We start from the raw sequence: 22,333 nt of genomic DNA on the forward strand, positions 1-22,333 counted from the left end.
TGGTGCATAATACAGTGACCAAAGGAGATCCATCTGAATAGCTAGTAATCTTCATTTCCGAAATATTAATTTAGTCCCTCAAAATTTAGATCATGCTGTGTGTGCTTGTAATTGTAATATGAATTATACAGAATTAGAACCATAATTTTGCTTAAGTTGTTATTTTTGTATGGAGAAGAAAGTGAATGGCATTTCAAAATGTCTGGCCTTGTTTATGTTAAATTCCATCCTAATACAACAGTGCAAAATTCTTCAGATTCAAAATTCTCATATATCTTTATTTTTTCAGAAAAAACTTTTTCTTGACAGACCTTAACACTATTACGAATTTATCTATTGCTTGGATTTAAGTAGTGGGAAGAAGTGCATTAAAATATGTTAGGGAAAACCTAACCTTTTGTCAGAAGTCATCCTTTAAAGTGTACTTTACTTTAAAATTTTTTAACCTTGAATGAATTATGACTTTTTTTTTGTGCATAGTTATATTTATTGGGTATTTTATCAGTATTTTACACTTCTAAATGTATAAAGACACATTTGGTTTTAAGAGGTACATTTTATTTTGATTACAAATTCCATAAATATCAGTGAACTCTGTTACCTTTATTAGTTTATTTTTTGTCATAGCAAGGCCAACCACTCATTCTGAAGTCATCAATGGCAATCATTCCATCTCCAGTACTGCTGCTTGTTGTGGCAAAAAAATCAACCTGAGAGGTAGAGAGGAGAAAAGTTTTAACTTCTAAATTTTAAAATAATAACAGCAGATATACTCTGCTCTATTAGTATCACATATAAGAACATTTGAACCATTTTTAAATAAATTGTACAACTGGATGTACTGAAGTCATGTTATGCTGTAGGGATTTTTTTAAAATCAATATTATATATTTATAAAATATTCGTTGTGTAGATGGTTTTGCATATTTAGCAGCCATGTGATTATTATAAAGTGAAAATATATAAGAATTCCTTACTCTCAATATTTCATCTTCAAGATTAAGATTGATGTTAACATCTTGCCATCTATGAGAATGTGTTCTGTGATGTAACACCAGCTTCAAATGGTTTGGATCCACTTGAAAAACCAAAAGGTCAGTTGCTCTTGCTCCATTAAAAAAGATTTTCAGAGAGAGACATCCTATTCTAGGCATTTGGACATTAATAAGTGGTGAGATTAAATAGGCAACTTCATTCTGGGTATGTTTTGCTGAAACAGCCATGAATGTTCCTAAAAAAGAAAAATATTTAACATCAATTTATTATTTGAAATTTTATCCAATTTTATTTCTGAACATTTTTGTCACTAAATTCACTCAAAGAAATTGACACAAAATTTAAATATAAGAAAACTGTTGTTATAAGGAGACGTGTTTGTTTTCACCAATTTAATTGTGAAATGGGCAGGCTGCATGCTGCCCATTTCACATTGTGTGGCACATGACCAAAAATCAGTTTATTTGTTTTTAGTGACACAAGAGCTACAGAGGCAAAATTTTGTTTACAGTTAATTTGCATTATCATATTATAATTGTTAAATTATATGCTCCTGCTCCTGTATAGGCCAATACATTTTAAATAGATTAAAAGTTGTTCTATATTTGCTTTTTCCTAAGAAATGAGATAAATCATGAGATGTTCACTGTGGAGGGTGACTGAAAACTGTTTGACCACCTGGCTGAATGTAAGGGATAGTCAACCAGAAAATGACTTGACTGTAAGTTAACTCTGGCAGGAGTCAACTTACCAATTCTCAGCCTTGCCAATACCACTTCCTCTCATCTGTTTCATCGGTAGCCAGAGAGCCACAGCTTTAGATCTTGTGTGGCCATTTAGGTAGCCGTTAGTGTTATGGAACCTCAATACTGGTATGAATGCCAGATTTCTTTATTTCTAGATTGTTAAATTGTGCCAGATTTTAAAGAATTCTGAATTGTAAAGTGCTGAATTTTAGTTTTCTCTAATAAAAATATTATTACTGTTATATAATTGAGGGATTTTCATATTTAATTTGTTAAATGTAAAAAAAATTAAACTGTAAATATCTTAAAAAAAATCATTGATACAAAAATTCTGTTTTGAAAAGTGTAGTTTGTGGGCAAGGAAGTGTTCCCGTGACCCACATTATCATTTTACTACAGAACATATCAAAATATGGCTGAACAAAAATACTCCTAATATTTTTTTATGAATTGAGGAAATAATGCATCATGAACTACTGATGAATATTTTTAAAACAATTATGTTGAAGTTGCATGATCACATGTAATGTGTAAATAATAATGCTAATTAAATTTAGTTCACTCAATTTTTTTTCCTGCTTTTTATTCTAGATATACTGAGAAGCCATGTTATTAGATATGCTTATCTGTTCATGCTATGGTGGGGCCTTTCGCTAATGTTATCACTATGCGATAAAGCACATGGTTAGATAAATAAGAATATGTAAGAAATTCAATGGGAAAGATGAAAGATTTAAGCAACTCTAAAACTGCAACCCTGCTGGGGTTTTTACATAAAACGGATATATTGAGATTGGTCCAATAATCTAAGTTGTAATCTTGCAAACAATAATATTAGACTACTTTTTGAAGTAATATTTAAAGTACATGTGAAGTGTATAGCTTTAGAAGTGTAGATTGTGCCAGTTTAAATATATCTAAAGTAAAATTAATTAGCTCAGAGCATTCATTCTCGGGGGGGGGGGGAGAAAATAGAGAATTTTAAGTTAAAGCATTACCAGATCTATCTCCAAGAATGCCCCTTGACCACACCCAGTTGGGTGGGATGTTTGGATTATTATAAAATCCACAGTCACTTTCTTCAAAGTCGCACATAAAATCAGGCATGGGCGGAGCTGGTGGTCGAAGATTTCCTAGGATAAAAATATTTTGAAAGTAAAACCTTTGAGTTTATTATAATTTTTTTTAATATGGTGTGTTAGCAGTCTTCAGAATGTATCATCATGAAGTTAAAACATATTCTGATATAGAGTGCAAGAAAGATGTGATGAATTTTAGAACTGGCTCTGAAGGTAATTTAATTGGGTGGAAGTATTATCCAGTAAAGTTAAGTGGGGAAATTTTCACAATGAAATTGCTGTTCATACTGACCTCTTCATGTATCTTGAATATGTTAGGAAGTTTTCCATTAGTTTATACCAGTACAAACTAACAGCAAAGAAAGATAACTTGTTGGAGATTTAAATAAAGAGTAGGAAATGGAAATTACAGCTGTGATGATTAAAAGAAATTTAGAAAAATAAACTTAATGGGTAAAAAGCTAGCTATTAATTTCAAGCCCTTCCCTCTTTGTGCAGGCTCTTAATTATAAACCCTTCTTAACATAACATGACACAAGGAGGGAAGAGTCCAAAATAAAAATAGTAAAAGTAAAATAAAAGGAAAATATAAAACTACTGTATATATATTTAATGAAAACCATGCACAAACATAAAAATGTATACTTTGCTGGAAATTTAGCTCTGTAACATAAAATTTTAAAAAAATATATAATTTTTTCAATGGTTTAAATGTTTTAATGACTGAAAAGTCTAATTGGCATATATTTTTGTTTTGATATTGGTGCAAATCCATGAAGTACAATATCCCTGAAAAGTTATTCACATTGTGAAAACTGACAGTCTATGTTAAGTGGTTGAGTGATAACTGTATGCCATTCCAACTTCTGTACATTGGTATGGGGTATTATGCTCTTGAAACAAACAAGTCTGTATTAAAATAGGCCATGAGGTTGATTTTCTGCACAATGACCAAAGGGTCAAGACCATCAGGGAACTCGCCTTCAAACTTCATGGTACAGTGTGCTCTGGCAGCAAATGTTCTCCAGGAATCTGCACCCATGACAGCTCAACTGATTGGAATAGGGTTTAGTGTGATCATCACTTCACCAAATCGATTTCCATTGTTTGATGTGGCTAATTACAGTATTATTGCACATTCAAGTTGAGGCAGCCAATTGTGAATTGTAATGATTGGTTTATCTGTCACTGCTTTCATGAAAATAGGCTGTGGGGATCCACGTGTCATGTGTTCATACAGACTTCAATCCTCTCTTGCTTTAAACTCAGTCATTTCTCATGGATGTCTGATGAGATTATAGTACCCTCTTGTCACTCAGAGCAGGCTTCCATGGTCTCTTAGAGTGAACTTACTGAGCTTTGCTGAATGGTAGTCCTTAAGGCTTCAAACTCGTGATAAAATCAACAATGGTCAACAATGTTTAGTGTAGACTCAGAAATTGTATGAGCCGACAAATGAGCCATTTGATACTACACAATATTCAGTCTCAAATAGCTGTCTTGAAATCACTTTTGTATGAAGCCATAAAAGAAATAAAACAAAGCATAGCCATGGGAATGACCCCTTCCCAGACATAAGAAACCAAAATAAAGATAAAAAGACCAAATGAAAAATGGGGGAATCCAAAATAATTCAGTTTTGTACCATTAAAAATTATTTTACCTTACTTCTGCATGGAAGGACATGTCAGAGTAGCTGAAAAAAGCCAGTATCTAGAGTAGGCCTACCCTGATTCATCAATGATACACTGTTATTTTGCAAAGTAGTAGTAGTAGTAGTGGCATATGATGCAAGAAAGCAAGTGTAGGAGCTTATGCAGCATCAGCCAAAAAAAAAAAAAAATAAATAAATAAATAAATAAAAAATCACACCATTCCCTCCAAATGCCTGTCCAGTTCTTCCTTAAATTTATTTAACCTAATCAACTTCCACAACGACAGATGGAAGTTTGTTCCAGCAATTAACCACCCGCTGGCTAAAGGCAAATTTCCGCACATCTATTCTACATCTGTCCTTTCTTAATTTGAACTTATGTCCCCGTAGGTTCGTAATCTGGACAAGTGGAAGGATCCCATCAGAATTCAGCGTGCTCAACCCATTCAAGGCCTTATAGACCTCAATCAGATCACCGCGCAGGTGCCTAGTCTCCAGCAACTGTAATTTGCAGAACTTAAGCCTCTCTTGGTAAGAGAATCCCTTCATTCCCCTCACCAATCGTGTTGCTCTTCTCTGTACACGCTCAAGCAAATCTACATCCTTCCTAAAATGAGGCCTCCAGACCTGTACGCAGTACTCAAGGCGTGGCCTGACCATTGCCTTATACAGAGGGACAATCACCTCCTTTTCCCTGCTAGCAAAATTCCTATATATCATTGACAAAACCCCATGACCGGCCCTAGCAGCCTGTCTGCATTGCTCAGAAAACTTCATATCTGACTGCACAATTACTCCCAGGTCTTTTTCATTTTCTACCACCTTAAGTGTAGTACCACACAGTTGGTACGTTTCTCTGGGGTTACTTCTACCCATATGCAGTATTTGCATTTGTCAAGGTTGAACTTCAGTTGCCACTTCTTAGCCCATCTGCCCAAATTATCTAGATCCTGTTGCAGTAGCACACTGCCATTACTGTCATTAACAACCCTGCCAACCTTTGTGTCATCTGCGAACTTCGACATTAAGCCTGATATACCTTCATCAATATCATTGATAAATACACAAAACAACAGTGGACCCAACACCGAACCCTGTGGGACTCCACTAATAACATTAGTCCATGAAGAGCAGCACCCATTGATTACCACCCTCTGTCTTCTCCCACTTAACCAACCTTTTATCCATTGTAGCAACTTACCCTTAATACCATTCTGCTCCAATTTGTACAGTAGTCTTCCATGCGCAACAGTGTCAAAAGCTTTCCTGAAATCCAAGTATATGATATCAAAATTATTTTTTGCATCCAGTTCCTTTGTGACCACATCATAATAACCAATCAAATTTGTCAGACAAGACTTTCCCTTAACAAACCCATGCTGTGTTTGAATTATTGCTGCAGTCTTGTCTAGATGATCCTACAATGCATCTTTAACCAGCGACTCCATTATTTTACCCGGAACAGAAGTTAAACTAACTGGTCTGTAATTACTCGTGTCCCCCTTCGATCCACCTTTGTGAACTGGGGACACATTTGCACATCTCCAGTCCGTGGGAACCTCCCCTGAGTCCAAGGATGCTCTCATAATTATGGCTAAGGGTTTGCTTAGTTGCTTTGCCGCCTCCTTTAAAATAACTGGATAGATCCCAGGTGCCTTTCTTATGTTTAACTTCAACAATTTCTCCTCCACTTTGCTCTCAGTTATTACAAAATCATTAAGCACACTGCTACAATTTGATAACCTTCCATTTTCAAACTGTAATAATTTCTCACGTGTGAATGTAGATGCAAAATACTCATTCAGTTTGTTTGCTATCTGAGCAGGATCATCAACAGTCGAACCATCGATGTCAAGTGGACCAATCATATTCATCCCCTTCCTTTTAGAGTTTATATAAGTAAAGAAATCCTTGCTGTTTTTCTTAGCATCTTTTGCCAAAGATTTCTCGTAATCCGCCTTCGCCTGCCGAACCTCCTTTGTGACCTGATTACAGACTAGTTTATATCTGCCACAGGCTTCTGCGTCACCTGATAATTTATATGCATCCCATGCATTTTTCTTCTCTGTCACGAGTCTCATTAGTTCATTTGATAACCATTTAGGCCTAAACCTTGAACAATATTTCTTAATCGGTATATAAAGTCTAGTAGCTTCCACGATTAATTCCTTGAATGCTTCCCACTTAGAATTTACTGTTGGTAACATCGTCAGTTGATCCCACTGTACAGAATTTAAAAACTGTCTGAGACCACTGTACTCCCCTTTACGGAAGCAAAAACCCTTTCCTTTACCCCTGACGGTAGTTACCTCTTTGAGTAAATCCCACTTCAGCACACTGTGATCACTGCCACCTAGTGGTTCCTTTATCTGCAAATTCTTAATACACGAATGATCACTGCTGATAACCAGATCAAGAGTATTGCTCCCTCTAGTTGCCTCCCGAATATGCTGCTGCAGAAAACAATCATCCAATAAATCCACAAAAGTCTGACTAGTGTGTGAGTGACCAACCCACAAGTTCCAGTCAATATCTGGGAAGTTAAAATCCCCCATTATAAGACATTCTGATTTACTGGCCCACTCTATTTCTCTGTACAATTGTTCATTGTACTCATTCAAGTCATTAGGCCTATAACACACTCCTACTCTTATTTTTCCTTTCGCAGTGCTTATCTCACACCAAACTGACTCAACAGAGCACTGTTCATCTGTATTAACTGGGTGCACTTCCTTTGATTTTATGTTTTTCTTAATTAAGAGCATAACACCCCCTCCCTTTCTGTCCTGTCTATCCTTTCTGTACACATTGTACTCCCCAAATTCCAGTTCTGCATTCCTTATATCTTTGTGACACCACGTCTCTGCTATCCCAACAATATCCGCCTTTGATGTCTTGACCAACACTTCAAATTCATCAAATTTATTTACTATACTTCTAGCATTGGTATACATGCTCCTATGCCTATTCCTTGTTACCCTAACACATCCCATATACCCAACTATTCCATGATGACTGCCATCCGTCCCTGAAACCCCCAACACCCCTCGCTCCAGGTCGCTTCTTATTCCAATAGAAGTTGTGCAAGAATCACCTTCACCTCTGCCTGCGGTTACCGTTAAACTATTAGTCTTTGTATCCCCCCAAACTAGCAGTTTTCCGACCCACCTAACACTGCCTCGATAGCATCAGCAAATATTCTTGCACCCTTTCTATTTAAGTGTATCCCATCCCTGTAGAAGCAATCTCTCCTGTTAACAAGTACAGTCCAGGCTGAAAAAAATTCTACCCCTTGAGCCTTGCACAATCTTTCTAGGGCCGAATTGATCGACAAGGCTCTCATCATGTACTCCCTCCTATCGTGTCTGGGCAGAATTGCAGACACTTTCAAATTCAACCCTATTTCACGGCTTTTTTTCAACAGTGACCTGTACTTGTTGAGCAACTCCGCCGGTCTCCTACTCTTAATATCATTAGTGCCAACGTGTACAACTATATCACCTTTTGTGCCCTTGAAAGATGATATCCGCTCTACAACGTCATCAACCTATGCCCCTGGCAGACATACCCTGGTTCTGTTCCACCTATCCTTTTTACAAAGGATGTTCCCCGTTTCCCTGACAATAGAGTCACCAACAACTACTAGTTCCTGTGGGACCAGCGCATTCTGCCTTAGGGTTTGCCAAGAGATTCCAACTTAATAAGAATCTTACCAATGTACAAGTTAGTGCATTTGCATCATTTCTGTACATAGCCAACTACATAAGTAGTTATAAATTGGCATCATTAAGTTTAACTCATTGTGAATAACTTCACAAAGAGTTGCCACGATATTTCACTACCTTGAATAAGTAACACTTCACCATAGGAGAAGACTTGTTACTTATTCTCAGCGGATACCATCACCCATATGGCACCGTTTCGGAGCTTATTGGCATCTCATCAGTGGGTGGGTGGGTGGGAAGGTACCCTGGTGTTGCAATAATGACAACCTAGTTGCAAAGTATAAATCCACAATGTGAGAGAAGTAATTTAGATTATGGTATAGTTTAGGGCTAAAGCCTCAGGTTACGTAAATAGTTTAACTAATGTACAAATTAGTGCATTTGCATCATTTCTGTACATACCCAAATATATAAGTAGTTATAAATTGGCATCATTAAGTATATCTCATATTGTGAATACCTTCATGAGTTGCCACGATATTGCACTATAGGAAGAAACTGTTGTTACTTATTCTCATCTGACACTATCACCCATGTGGCACCATTTCGGAGCTTATTGCTCCAAAAAATAAAAACCCCTCCATTCATTCCAAATACCTGTCCAGCTTGGTCTTAAATTTATTTAGACTATCAACTTGCACAAAATAAGATGGAACTCTGTTCTACCAATCAACTACTTGCTGACTAGAGGCAAATTTAGGCACATCTATTCTACAACTGTCTTTCCTCAATTTGAATCCATGTCCTTCAGGTTCTTAATCTGAGCAAGAGGAAGAATCGCATCAGCATTAGCTTACTCAACCCATTCAAGGCTTATACACCTCAATCAGATCACCACACAGGTGCCTACTGTCCAGACAGTACAATTGGAAGAACTTAAGCCTTTATTGGTAAAAGCACCCCTTTGTTCCCCTCACCAATCTTGTTGCCCTTCTTTGTACTTGTTCTAGCAACTTTACATCCTTCCTAAAGTGAGGCCTCCAGACCTGTACACAGTACTCAAGGTGTGGCCTGACCATTGCCTTGTACAGTGGGATAATTACTTTCCTATCCTGCTAGCAAAATTCCAATATATCATTGACAAAACTCCATGACCTGCCCTGGCAGCCTGTCTGCACTACTCAGTGAACTTCATATTTGCCTGCACAATTACCTCAGGTCTTTTCCACTTCCCTAAGTGTAGTACCACACGGTATGTTTCTCTTGGTTATTGCTGTCCCTATGCAGTACTTTGCATTTGCCAATGTTAAACTTCAGTTGCCGCTTCTCAGCCCATCTGCCCAAATTTTCTAGATCCTGTTGCAGTAGCACACTGCCATTACTGTCATTAACAACCTTGCCAACCTTTGTATCATCTGCAAACTTGGACATTAATCCTGATATACCTTCATCAATATCATTGATGAATACACAAAACGATGTGCCCAGCACCGAACGCTGGGGAACTCCACTAATAACATTTGTCCATGAAGAGCAGTGTCCATTGATTACCACTCTCGGTCATCTCCCACTCAACCATCCTTTTATCCATTGTAGCTACTTACCCTTAATGCCATACCTCTCCATTTTCTACAGCAGTCTTCCATGTGCAACAGTATCAAAAGCTTTCTTGAAATTCAAGTATATGATATCAAAATTATTTTTGACATTTAGTTCCTTTGTGACCACATCATAGTATCCAATCGAATTGGTCAGACAAGACGTCCCCTTAACAAACCCATGCTGTGTCTGAACTATTACTGCAGTCTTATCTACATGATTCTGCAATGCTTTTTTAAACTGACTCCATTGTTTTCTCCAGTACACAAGTTAAACTTAACACAAGAATCCTGTCCTAAAGCTGTAATGATTCTCAACAATGGATCACCATCCCTTTCATTCTCTACCACTGTCAGTGTAGTACCACTGACAGTGGTAGAGAATGAAAGGGACCTGGGCGTGGTTGTGCAGGGAGATATGAAGTTCTCTGAGCAGTGCAGACAGGCTGCAAGAGTAGCTCATGGTGTATTGTCAATGATATATAGGAATTTTTCTAGCAGGGATGAGGTGATTATTCCCTTGTATAAGGCAATGGTCAGGCCACACCTAGAGTACTGTATACAGGTCTGGAGGCCTCATTTCAAGAAGGATGTAGAGCTGCTGGAACGAGTACAGAGAAGGGCAATAAGATTAGTGAATGGAACAAAGGGGTGCTTTTACGAAGAAAGGCTTAAGTTTTGCAATTACAGTGTACGAAAGAGGTGTATAAAACCTTGAATGGTTTGAGCATGCTCAGTGCTTATGGGATTCTTCCTCTCACTCAGAATAATCACCTGAGAGGACATAAATTCAAATTGAGGAAAGACAGATGTAGGATAGACGTGCGGAAATTTGCCTTTAGCCAGCGGGTGGTTGGTTGGTGGAACAGACTTCCATCCCTTGTGGTGGAGGTTGATAGCCTAAATAAGTTTAAGGCTCAGCTGGACAGGTATTCTGAACGAACAGAGGGGTGAAGTGGAAGTGTTTTTTTTTTTTTTTTTTTTTTTTTTGGCTGATGTTGCATAAGCTTGCTTTCTTGCATCAAATGCCTCTACTAATGCTAAATACCTAATGATCAATTGTTGAGAATCGTTCTCCATTAGCTGATCTACCCACATGGATCAGCTAATGGGGAAAGCAAATGAATATAAAACACCATTATGCTTGGCATTTGTGGATTATGAAACGGTATTTGACTGTACAGCATAAGGCAGTGTATTTGGGCATTGGAACGACAAGGTATAGATACCCCATATATTATGATTTTGAAGAAAATATATGAGAACGCTATCTCCTTTATTAGACTAGACAAAGACAGTATAAAATTTAAAACTGAGAAAGCAGTTCGACAAGGAGACACTATCTCCAAAGTTGTTTACTGCTGCCCTTGAGGAAGATTAGACTGATCACGGTAAGGAATCAATGTGAATGGAGAGTACCTAAACCATTTACGATTTGCAGATGACATTGTGAGCATAAGCCACGATCCCAAAGAATTAGAAGAAAACCTTAATCAGTTTTGCAGAGTTACAGTAAGTATTTCGGACATAAAGATGAATATGGCTAAATGAAAAGTAATGATGAACAAGTATGCCACAGAAAGGAATACAATCATTGAAGGAGAAGTACTTGAAAAGGTGGATTCATATACTTATCTGGGACAAGTCATTAGCTGTAATGATAAATGGCTGGAAGTCAAGAGAAGAATAAATTTTGGATGGATAGCATTCAGGAATATAGTCACATACTGAAGAGCAATATCCCAGTTTGCCTGAAACGTAAAATAATGAACCAATGTATACTCCCCACCATGACTTATGGAAGTGAAACTTGGGCACTCACCGAAAGAATGGAAGATAAGCTGAGAACTACACATCGAAGAATGAACGAATTATATTAGGAATCAGACTATTAGATAAGAAGAGAAACACATGGATTAGGCAGCAAACTCAAGTAAAGGACATTCTTATCAAAACTAAAATGGTCTTGGGCAGGACACATAGCTCGACGACATGATGACAGATGAACTAAGAAAATAACAGAATGGTACCTAAGAGGAGCCAGACGAAAACCTGGAAGACAACGACAGAGATGGACAGATGAAATTCACGAGTTTATGGGTAGTAAATGGACGGCCATTGCACAAAACAGAAGGAACTGGAAAGTTGCTGGAGAGGCCTTCGTCTTGCAGTGGATTGAAAATGGCTGATGATATTTTTAAAGAAGGAGGAAATTTTTTTTGTAGATAGCCTTGATAACTTGTGATAGAATGCACAAATTTTGTTATCTCTTAATGCAATTTAATGTAAAACAGGTACTTACCAAAACACTCATAAAGTCTGTTGATCCTGATAATGTCACTGGTGCTTAATCCTGGCTTTATCCATACAGGTAGGAGGGGCTCACCTGATTTAGCTGACATAGTCATGGATCCGTTCAAGGAAAATGCAAAGTTGTCATAGAGCATCACAGAATTAATATCAAATTCTTCTTCAAGAAGGTGATTCTCCCAGTCATTAAATTTGTCGAAATTGTAACTCATTTCTTTTTGGCCAGAAGAAGAAGAAAAAAGATAGTTACTTAACTATATATGCAGCTTACGAACAAGCTATTATATTGAGTATTCTATAAATTTATTAGTTCACACTTAAAAAGCTAAGTTTGTGGTAAGAAAGCATACTTTAAGAAGTATTATATGAGACGATAATTGAGCTGAGAACGTGGTAATATAATGATGAAACAAAGTAATGAAGGTAAAAATAAGGATATATTACCGAGGTAAGACATGAAAAAGTTGGCCATACATGTTCCATATTTTAAATGCCAGCAGTTATTAGCTGAAATCAAATTTATTGAAATGACTTCTACACTGAGTTGTATAAGTCATTTCAATTTACTAAGCCACTTTATTCACACCTACCTAATAGCGAAGATCTCAGAACAGCATGGAATGGAATCGAATTCATTCCATGGCAAATTCAGATTGTTCTGAGGGATAGACTGCATGGGTAGCACAGGGGTATCGTCAGTGTTGTCCCCACACAGAATGGAAAAGGTCCGGGTTCGAATCCCGTCAATGACACAAGGAAATTTTATAGGCTTTTTTCACTCCACGGCTGAGTTAGTAAGTCTCAGGTGTAGACAGCAAGGTATTTTCTGTTGGATTTTTAGGAGCATCAGCAACTATGACCATGTTGCTCTGTGTGTATTGCCTGAAGAAAAAGATAGTTACTTAACTAATATATGTAGCTTACAAACAAGCTGTTATTTGAGTATAACAACTTGCTTGTAAATTGCGTGTGTTCTGAGATCGATTTTATGTTTGCTTGAAGAAAAACCCGAGTTTCGGGAGAAAAACCATGCTACCCTCGCTTGACACTGGCTAACTCAACCACGTTGTGAAAAAGGCCCATAAAAATTCTCTCGTCATCGACGGGATTCGAACCAGTCTTTTCCACCCGGTGTGGGGAGGACGGCCATCCTACCAACTGTGCTACCCACGAGGGCAACCCGGGGTGTTTTGTCCAGCAAAACAGGCAAACACAATACACATGGGAAATGAAATACTTTCCAGGTGATCCTAATAAATAGTTTTTTTTTTTTTCGTTCTGAGATATAAATGATCCACCTACAAAGTTTAGCACAGGAATGCTGGTCACTGCTGATGCAATTGTTGAAAACTGGATGGTTTACTCAGAGCACATTTGACTCATCCTATAGGTGCACCATTAGATTGAGATCTGGTGACTGGGGATGTAACCATATGCTGAAATGCTCTCAAGTTTCTAAAGCCAGGTCTATAGTTCTGACCTCATAACATTATGCGTTATTCTGTTGGAAGAACAATTCGCGGATGGATATACTACAGCCATAAAGGGATACACCTGGTCTGAAACAATTTCCAGATTACATGTAGCATCCTAATGTCGCTCCACTAGTATCAAGGGGGCCCTGGGCTGCTATACTGCATGGGCGCATCTGGCCGACGCCAGGGGCTTCGGGCTACTGTTAGTTGCATTCCTAACCCTCAATTAGGATTAGGAATGCAACTAAGAGAGACCCAGAAAAAAATTAATACAAAATTTAAACTGAACAGGGGCCACATTTGGAAATTCGCCGGGGGAGCCCGAGAGTTCTTAAAACGGTCTTGAGGGGGCCCAGTGTGCATCATTTAAACTCCATCATACTGTTTCACCATCACTAGCCTGTATTGTTGACACCTGGCTGGATGGGTATATGGACTCATATTCTGGTTTCATCATATTTTGGTTCTCCTCTCAGCATGAAACAGCAAAAACTGGGAGTCGACAGACCAGTCAACATTTTTGCAATTCTCCACTGTCCAGTTTTGGTGTTTCTGAACCCACCATAATAACTGGATCTCGCATAACTGGGTTTCTATTTGACTGCAGCTTAGGTTGCGTCTTAAGTATTTTATAGAGGTTTGGAGGCCCCACTTTAGGAAGGATGTAGTTCTGCTCGAACGGGTGGAGAAAAGGGCAACCAGATTGGTGAAAGGAAAAAAAGAATGCTCTTACCTAGACAGCATCAGTTCTGCAAATTGCAGCATCTGGCGACTAGACACCTGAGGTGTTTAAGCTTGAATAGACTGAGTAAGCTAAATGTTAGTGGCATTCTGAGGCTACACACATAATGAGAGGGCATAAATTTAAGTTGCAGGAGAGATGTGTGGAAGTTTGTCATCAGCCAAACCTTCATCAATATCATTGATGAATATACAAAACAATGGGCCCAGCGCCGAACCTTGGGGAACTCCACTAATAACATTTGTCCACGAAGAGCAGTGTCCATTGATGACCACTCTCTGTCGTCTCCCACTCAACCAGCCCTTTATCCATTGTAGCAACTTACCGTTAATACCATACCTCTCCAATTTGTACAGCGGTCTTCCATATGCAATAGTATCAAAAGCTTTCCTGAAATCCAAGTATATGATATCAAAATTATTTTTGACATTCAGTTCCTTTGTGACCACATCATAGTATCCAATCAAACTGGTCAGACAAGACCTTCCTTTAACAAACCCATGCTGTGTCTTAACTGTTATTGCAGTCTTTTCTAGATGATCCTGCAATGCTTCTTTAACCAGTTACTCCATTATTTTCCCCTGAGCACAGTTAAACTAATAGGTCTATAGTTACTTGTGCTACCTTTTGAACCCCCTTTGTGAACTGGTGATACATTTCCACACCTCCAGTCCATGGGGACTGGATAGATCCCGTACATCCCAGGTGCCTTCGTTATGTTTAACTTCAACAATTTCTTTTGTGTCATCTGATAATTTATATGCAGATATATCAAATATATTTAATATTGATTTAAATTTAGTAATAAACGTCACACTAGGACCACCAAGAATATCAATACTTCTGCCGAAATATATTATGCTCGTGAATTGCGTGTATTGTCATGATAAGGGTTGAGTAACAGATCTCTTCCATGCAAACCTTTGGGGAGATCTGTGAGTCATATATGTGAATATTTTAAAATGGAGTAACTGACCAGGTATGATGTTCTCCCAATGTATGGTGACGTAGTTGTCTCTGTCCGATCTGCTTTGTTCATGCCAGAAGCCAATCACATGACCAAGTTCATGGATTACAATTTGTGTCAAATGACATCCAGTTGAGAGTGACAGTATTTGTTGTCCTCCTTGACGGCCAACATGGGAATTGCACCTTAAAATACAAAAACATTATAAAAGGTGTTTCAGAATTGCAGGGAAGAAATCTAGCAACATTTAACGGCTAAAAACAAGAAAAAAAGTTCCTGTAAACATATAATGTCCTCTATCAATTATCAAGATATCTCTTCCAATAGAAACTGTACTCCGTTTCCGAAAGCCTTGATGATAATAACATAAGGACCAATAAGATATCCCCCAAGAACACACAGTGAAGGCAAAGGTGTATGGATTTACTTTGGTCCAGGAATGAGTGTTTCGAGAGTTGAGAATTCCATTGTTTGGTAAAACATGATTCATCTGTAACCAGAACATGCTAATAAATTAGGTATAAATTGAAGTAGATTGTGGTTCCTGCAGTAGTACACTATTCATGCCGGTGTATTTAAACAAAAATGTTTTTTATGATTATTGTTTAATATATTGGAAGTTAGAGAATTTTGTGACATATGTTTATAGGAACTGTTTTTCTTATTTTTAGCTGTATAATATGCTTCTACATTTGTTTCACTTTAAAATGAGATCGAATCTTGAATTTCTCAATTACTCAAAAATTTTATAAAAAGAACCTACCCTTTTATTGATGTTAGCAATACATAATCCTGATCAGTTGGTTCTCTCGGGCGAAATCTGATGCATGTATTCGCATGATAAGCATTCATAGCTTCCATGATTGGCTTTGTATATCTCGCTAAAGGCAAAAAAATCTCAATCACCTAATGGGAGTAAAGATTTCAAATCTAAACAGTTGAATATCTGTACTCACAAAATTATATATTTTGAGCCTTCAACTCGAAATTGTTCTTTGTTACTACAAAATTATCTTAAATTCAAAATGTGGGTGTTGTTAAGCTTATCTTTATACTTATACTTTAGAAAAACATGACAGGTTTCCAAATGGAGGGGTGCTGTCGGAAGGATTTTGTCTTATCAATGATTTACCACACCTTTTGCATCTAGGGAGATGGAAGTTTCATTATACAAGTGAATAGAGAGACCATCTAGATGTTTTGGCTAATGCCCCAAACAAAATCTTTCTTTGCTCTTTTGGCTTATACAGATAGTAATACTAATAACAATTTACAATAAGAAGTATATCAAGACAAAAATGGAATAAAATTAACTAAAAATAATTTTAATTAATTTTTTATCTTTTAAAGATTAGTCTTACAACCAATGCTAAGTTTGATAACCAGTTATATACAGGATGTTTATAAAAAAAAAAGCAAACTAGGTCTCACTTATTTTTAGATTGGGCTGTTTTTGTCCATGGGCCGATTTTTTTTTTAATTTCATGTTAAAAATACACTGAGTATTCTAAATTTAAAATATAACTAATCAACTACTTTTTTCGCAATGCGAAAGTTGTTCCCCGTGCTCGGGGAACAACTTTCGCATTGCGAAATTCAAATTTTCTCACTTGAAATTTTCAAATCAAATTTAAAAATTTCATCCCATATATGACAGTAACGTCCAGACGATAAATAGCCTAGAAATAAATGAGAAACACAGCCCCCAGTGCCTCTAAAAACAGGCGTGTTTGAATAAAAATATGAGCCCTTACCAATGCTTGAATCAATTACGTATGGAACAACACCATCTGGCCACAGCTTAGCTTCATTCAAGATGCCATTCTTATGCTGTTGGGACAGAAATACATGAATCAAGAAAATATAATTTTAGTATTACATTTAAGTATCACAAAAACAATAGAAAGATGAAAATAAAACCTACCATGACCTCATCGTATCCCAAGATGTCACCTTGGTATAAATCTGTGGGTAAGACAATCAGAAATTAGTTAAATGCAAGAGTAGCACTCTAGAGTTTAAGCCTAAGTCAAATATTAGTATTGGCCATCAAAAGCTTGTATTTCTTCTCAAGAAAGACAACAGTTTGATGGCCAATTGTTGGTATATCTAGAGGATTGAAACAACCAGTTGAAGGTAACTGTACTTTTCTGGAATAGGCTGAAACTGTCTTTGCCGTCTGGTACGGGTGCAATAGAGGATGTTATGTTGGGATGCACTTCAGGCTTTCGATCCACAGGCTTTTTAAACTTTGATATGTCTACCATTCAAAAGTAGCAGTAATCAGGAGGGTTTGTAGGCTCTTTCCACATTTGAGGTATAACAAAAGGCGTACACTTACGAACACAATGAAACCAACTTTCTAACTGACCTGAAACTACCATAGCAGAGGTGAAGTGTCTACAACTCTCCTGATTACTAACAAGCATTCCAAAATAAATAAATTTTTTGTTTATACGTCAGGAGTTCACAAGATAGAGAAAATACAAGAAACAGCGCTATATTTAGTAGTCAATGTGAGGTTGAACTTCCTGTACACTGCAAACATGATGCAACAAACGATGTCATGCTCCAGCTGCTTTGGATCTTCACCGCCCTACCATTATTATCCAGACACCTACACATCTGCAAATGATCTTTATTTATAGGGAAAATTAGTGTATACTGAAACCTTCAGCCTTTATGATAGCCTCTAGTTTCGGTGGTACTCTCTCCACCAGTTTTTGTAAATGTCCTCCGATATTTTTCACCATTTGTAGTAATGGTGATATATAATATTCACAAGTATAGCAGAATGAGTCTGGAGATAACTTATATTTTAGTTTGATAGCCATGAACACACACACACACACACAAATATATATATATATATATATGTATAAGCAACAGTTAAATCTAAACTTTTTATATAGTGTAACTGAACAAAATTTAAAGTGTCTCACCTGGATCTTCCAAAAGGACACGCATAGACCGATCTGAAATACAAAACAATCAAATAAATTCATTTTATCAACCTAAACATCCAATATTCTATTAATATGCATACACTGCCCGAAAAAATACGACATTTTGTATTAAGACATTCAAAGATAGAAGAAAAGTCTGATAGATCAGACTTTTTTGCTGGCACGGACTGGGTCCATCCGTTGATACCGGTAGAAAGTCGAATGTCATCCAGGGAGAACAAGAATTTTGTATCAGATCTACTGCACACTGCAATGTTACACTTTTATCCCGAAGGTAAAGGCCACTTTATGGATGGAAATGCAACAGTGCATCGTGCCAGAATGGTTCAGAGAACAGGACGAATTTCCACCATCTTCCCTGTCCTCACATTCATCTGATCTCAATCCTATTGAGTATGTGTGAGACATGCTGGAGAGAGCTATTCGGCAACGAAGTCCTCTTACTCCAACGTTGTCTCAGCTGCGCGATATTTTTCTAAAAGAATGGTTATAATTAGACCAAAACACACTAAAACACCTTATAGAATCCATCTGCGCCGCACGTAAAGGTGGCCCCGATTCGATACTGAATAAAAGTTTGTATTGTTTTGGCCAGTGAGTGTATATCATATTTTTCCTTCTAAATAAATAATATATAAATATTTATTTATTATAAACCATCCCGGTACAGTCTCAAGGGGTGGGAGCGTGATTCATAAATACTCATAATTTCTTATTTATACAATTTTATACTTTAGGATAATTTTAAACTAAATTAATGTTTACAATTTGGTCTTTCAGTACCTGTTTACAAAAGAAATTCCTTTCCTTCTACATTGCAATTGCATTACAGTCCTGATATTGCAACTGGTTTATAAACCAAGTGTATTTGCTGGGAACATTCTCAAAGTGCATTCATTCCTTTAAATTCCACTCCAGCTTATTTATTATTTCTGTTTTGATCTCTGGACATCTAATTCTCCGTTAATTGCCATATTCCATTAATGTTTGGTGAGTCAATTTGACCGTTGCTAAGTTTCGCAAGGGTTCTTAGCTTTATTTCCTGTAATCTATGTTTCCAGGGCTTAAGGTTAAAGTTAATGTGAAATATCGATCTGGACTTTGTGTTCGGTTTATGGGTAATTTGTTCAGCCATTTGAGTTGTCGGGACTCTGCTGTCAAGGTCTGAATTTGTTTAGGTGGGACCGATGACCATATAATTGCACCATGCATAGCAACCAGACAAAAGACACCTCTACATGTATATAATTATCAATTGGGGTTTCATCAAACCCGTCTGATAGCCCACCAGCCTTTGTATAAGTTTCTCTGTATGCTTTGAAAAAAAAGTTTCCAGTTCCAAATAAGGCCTAGATCTTCGTGGTGAGGAATCCTCTTAACAAGCTCTCTGGTTTTTCTAGTTTTAAAAATCAAGGCCACAAGTAAACTGTGTTTTTGTGGATGTATGTGTATGTGTGTGCGTGTACACATAAAAAATTGAAAGTAATTATATGCACAACGGATGTTAGGAACAAAGATAAACCATTCTTACCATTAAAAGCATCAGAAGGTTCAGTACACGAAATGGTGGACCGCAGAAATGCTAGAAGAGCAAAAAATAACCGTACAGAATATGAATCCATTTGTCTTAAGTTATTTTTCTTACTGTAGATGTGTTTATCGTAGCTTCTGACTTTTATAGCAGTTGCATTAACCCTTCTGGATGAACTCGAAAAAATGCGGAAGAGTTTTTTTTTCTTCTTAACAAGTAATCTTTATTTATCAGTTACTTATGCTTTTGTCTGTGATTGGAGTTACTCTCTCTTCCACACCATTCTAAGGAAAGGAAGAAGTATGCACAAAAAGTATTTACGTCAAAGATGGTTAGAAAATACGAGGGCTGTTTGAAAAGTAACGTAACAGATGCTCATACATCGAAACCGCGTCTCTCCCAACAGTGAATCACTTGAATAAAAGAACATGCACTACAACTGTCAAAAGTTATAGGATACGTCGGCTCACCTTTGACGAAAGGGACAGTGTTCCTAATAAAGTGGTCACTCAGGTAAATTCGTTCGATTTTAAGCCATAAGAGAAATGAAAAGCAAACTTAGTTACGCCCAGCTTGAAATCGAAATAGTTATTTTAACCAACAAAGAAATTTTGGAAAATATTATCACCAATGACGTCATGACAACACGCCCGAGCGTGTTGAAATCACAACGCAATAAGAATAAAAGTTTACACGAAAATAATAAATATAGCGCATAAATATTATATGAATTCAAATCATTGCCTCTTTGTTGGACTCTAAAGTCGGATAGACGTGACTAAAGGGGTGGGGCGGGGGTAGCTCGCTTACCATGATTGGAGCTCAAAATAACTCTCCCAAGTGCAGCTATAACTTCCGCTTGTAGAGGTTGGTTATCGGTTGAGCAAGCAGGCTTACATCAGGTGAGTAAAATGTTGGGGGGTTCTTTCTAATGAATAAACATTTGAAATGGTTGAGTTTAAATTTTGATTGTTTTTATGCAATGATTGTGTGTGTTCTGTGCGTTCGAATTTGGGTTCTAATGAGGGTTTGATCCATTAGCCCACTTAATAGTACTGGTCAGTAAACCAGTCCCACTAAGTGGGTCAACAGTGCGAAAGGAGACTCAGACTAGGATGACCGCGATTTTAATTGAGTGTGACGTTTTCTTGTTCGGACGGTAATAGAGAAATTCCATCTGCAGAGCAGTTTCAAGCATTATATGCATAAATAATTCTTATTTTGCGTGCTTGAATTAAAGGATCATTTACCAGCTTGGGGGCTAAGGAATGAGCAGAACGGTTTACAACTAGAAACTTATAAACAAGGCCATGAGATTTAACCTGATTATAAAACTCAGGCAATGAGATGTCAGTATGTTGTGTCTGTAATTGCATGGCATTGATTGGTTTTTTCGTTTGCTGTACGAAGAATCCAAGTTTTCTGCAGTGGGGGAACCTTGATGCCCACGCTTGAAACCGATTAACTCAGCCAAGAATGAAAAAAGGCCATAAAAGTTATTCGCATCATTAACAGGATTCGAACGCGAGTCTTTTCCACTGGATGTGGGAGGACGGTGATTTTAACCACTGTGATGCTCAGAGGCACATGAGACAGATAAAATATCCTAGCTTCGTGAGGAGATTCAAACCCAAGCCTTTTCTACACGGTGTGGAGGACGATGATCCTAACCATTCTGCCATCCGCCAGGGTTAGGCAGAGTCAAAATCTGCAAGGTTTGTTACCAACATATTGAGCAACACTCAGGAGACAATAGGAAAGTTTTTTTGAATTAGAACACCAAAGTCTTGACTGTTTACTTCATATTCTTGATCTTTTTCTTGCCATAAACCTTTCATAGTATAAGCACATATACGTAGTGAATTTTAACTCTCCCCTACACAAGTCAGGATATAACTTGACAGCGTTTTCTTCCATGGAGCCTTCTTTCATAGACATTCTCAGCTTCGGTTGCTATGGCATTAAAAGTCACAAATTAGAAATCTTTTTGATTGCTGTTCCACTTTTCCTTGATCTCCACGTTCCAACAATTTTTAAGATATGGAAGAATGGAGGACGGAAATCATTCTTGAAAGGAATGAAATCTTTTATGCACGCAATAACAGCCATAACTTACTGACGCCTCATAGTCTTATTATTTGGAGCTTAATATACGACTAATACCACTTCTAATGTTGGAAGGAAAACCTAAATTTCCAAGAGGGGAAAGTGTGCAACTTTCTTCTGAGACAAATTCTCTCACCTTATGAAAGATCCCTCTGTCTCATAGGAAGAGAACCAGTTTTTTTTCCACAAGGTGATGATGAATTAAGGATGTGTCCACTGCGCTGTCTGCAAGGCCCTACCTGTTCCTTCGATAAATAAACATAATAATCTAGAGATTATGAGTTAAAATGTGTGAAACTTCACTGAATCGTCAAAATAAAATGCATTTACTATTGAGAAATGAAATTGTAGCACGATTGGTGGCTCAGCTGAGGGAAATTAAGCATTCTAAGCATTTTATCAATGAATCCATTGATTAATGGGTTTATGGTTAACGCAATGGTTTATTAACTTACTATTATTAGAGATTTAGTATCTGAAAGCATAGCCATGATATTA

General features: G+C 37.3%; 1 protein-coding gene across 1 annotated transcript; it reads right to left on the reverse strand.

Annotated features, from left to right (window-relative positions):
• Positions 1–611: 611 nt before the first annotated feature.
• On the reverse strand, positions 612–22,326 carry LOC150087548 (astacin-like metalloprotease toxin 1). The gene is made up of 7 exons (XM_090372529.1): positions 22,291–22,326; positions 15,996–16,138; positions 15,242–15,417; positions 12,041–12,262; positions 2,741–2,875; positions 978–1,231; positions 612–710 (listed from the first exon to the last, which is right to left on the reverse strand). The coding sequence occupies exons 1-7, from the start codon at positions 22,324–22,326 to the stop codon at positions 612–614; spliced, it is 1,065 nt and encodes a 354-aa protein (XP_090228655.1).
• Between the last annotated feature and the right edge of the window lie 7 nt (positions 22,327–22,333).

This window comes from Mastigoproctus giganteus, chromosome 4 (assembly GCF_048544385.1).
Source record: "Mastigoproctus giganteus isolate SK-2022 chromosome 4, ASM4854438v1, whole genome shotgun sequence".
In the NCBI taxonomy this organism is placed as follows: Eukaryota; Metazoa; Arthropoda; class Arachnida; order Uropygi; family Thelyphonidae; genus Mastigoproctus; species Mastigoproctus giganteus.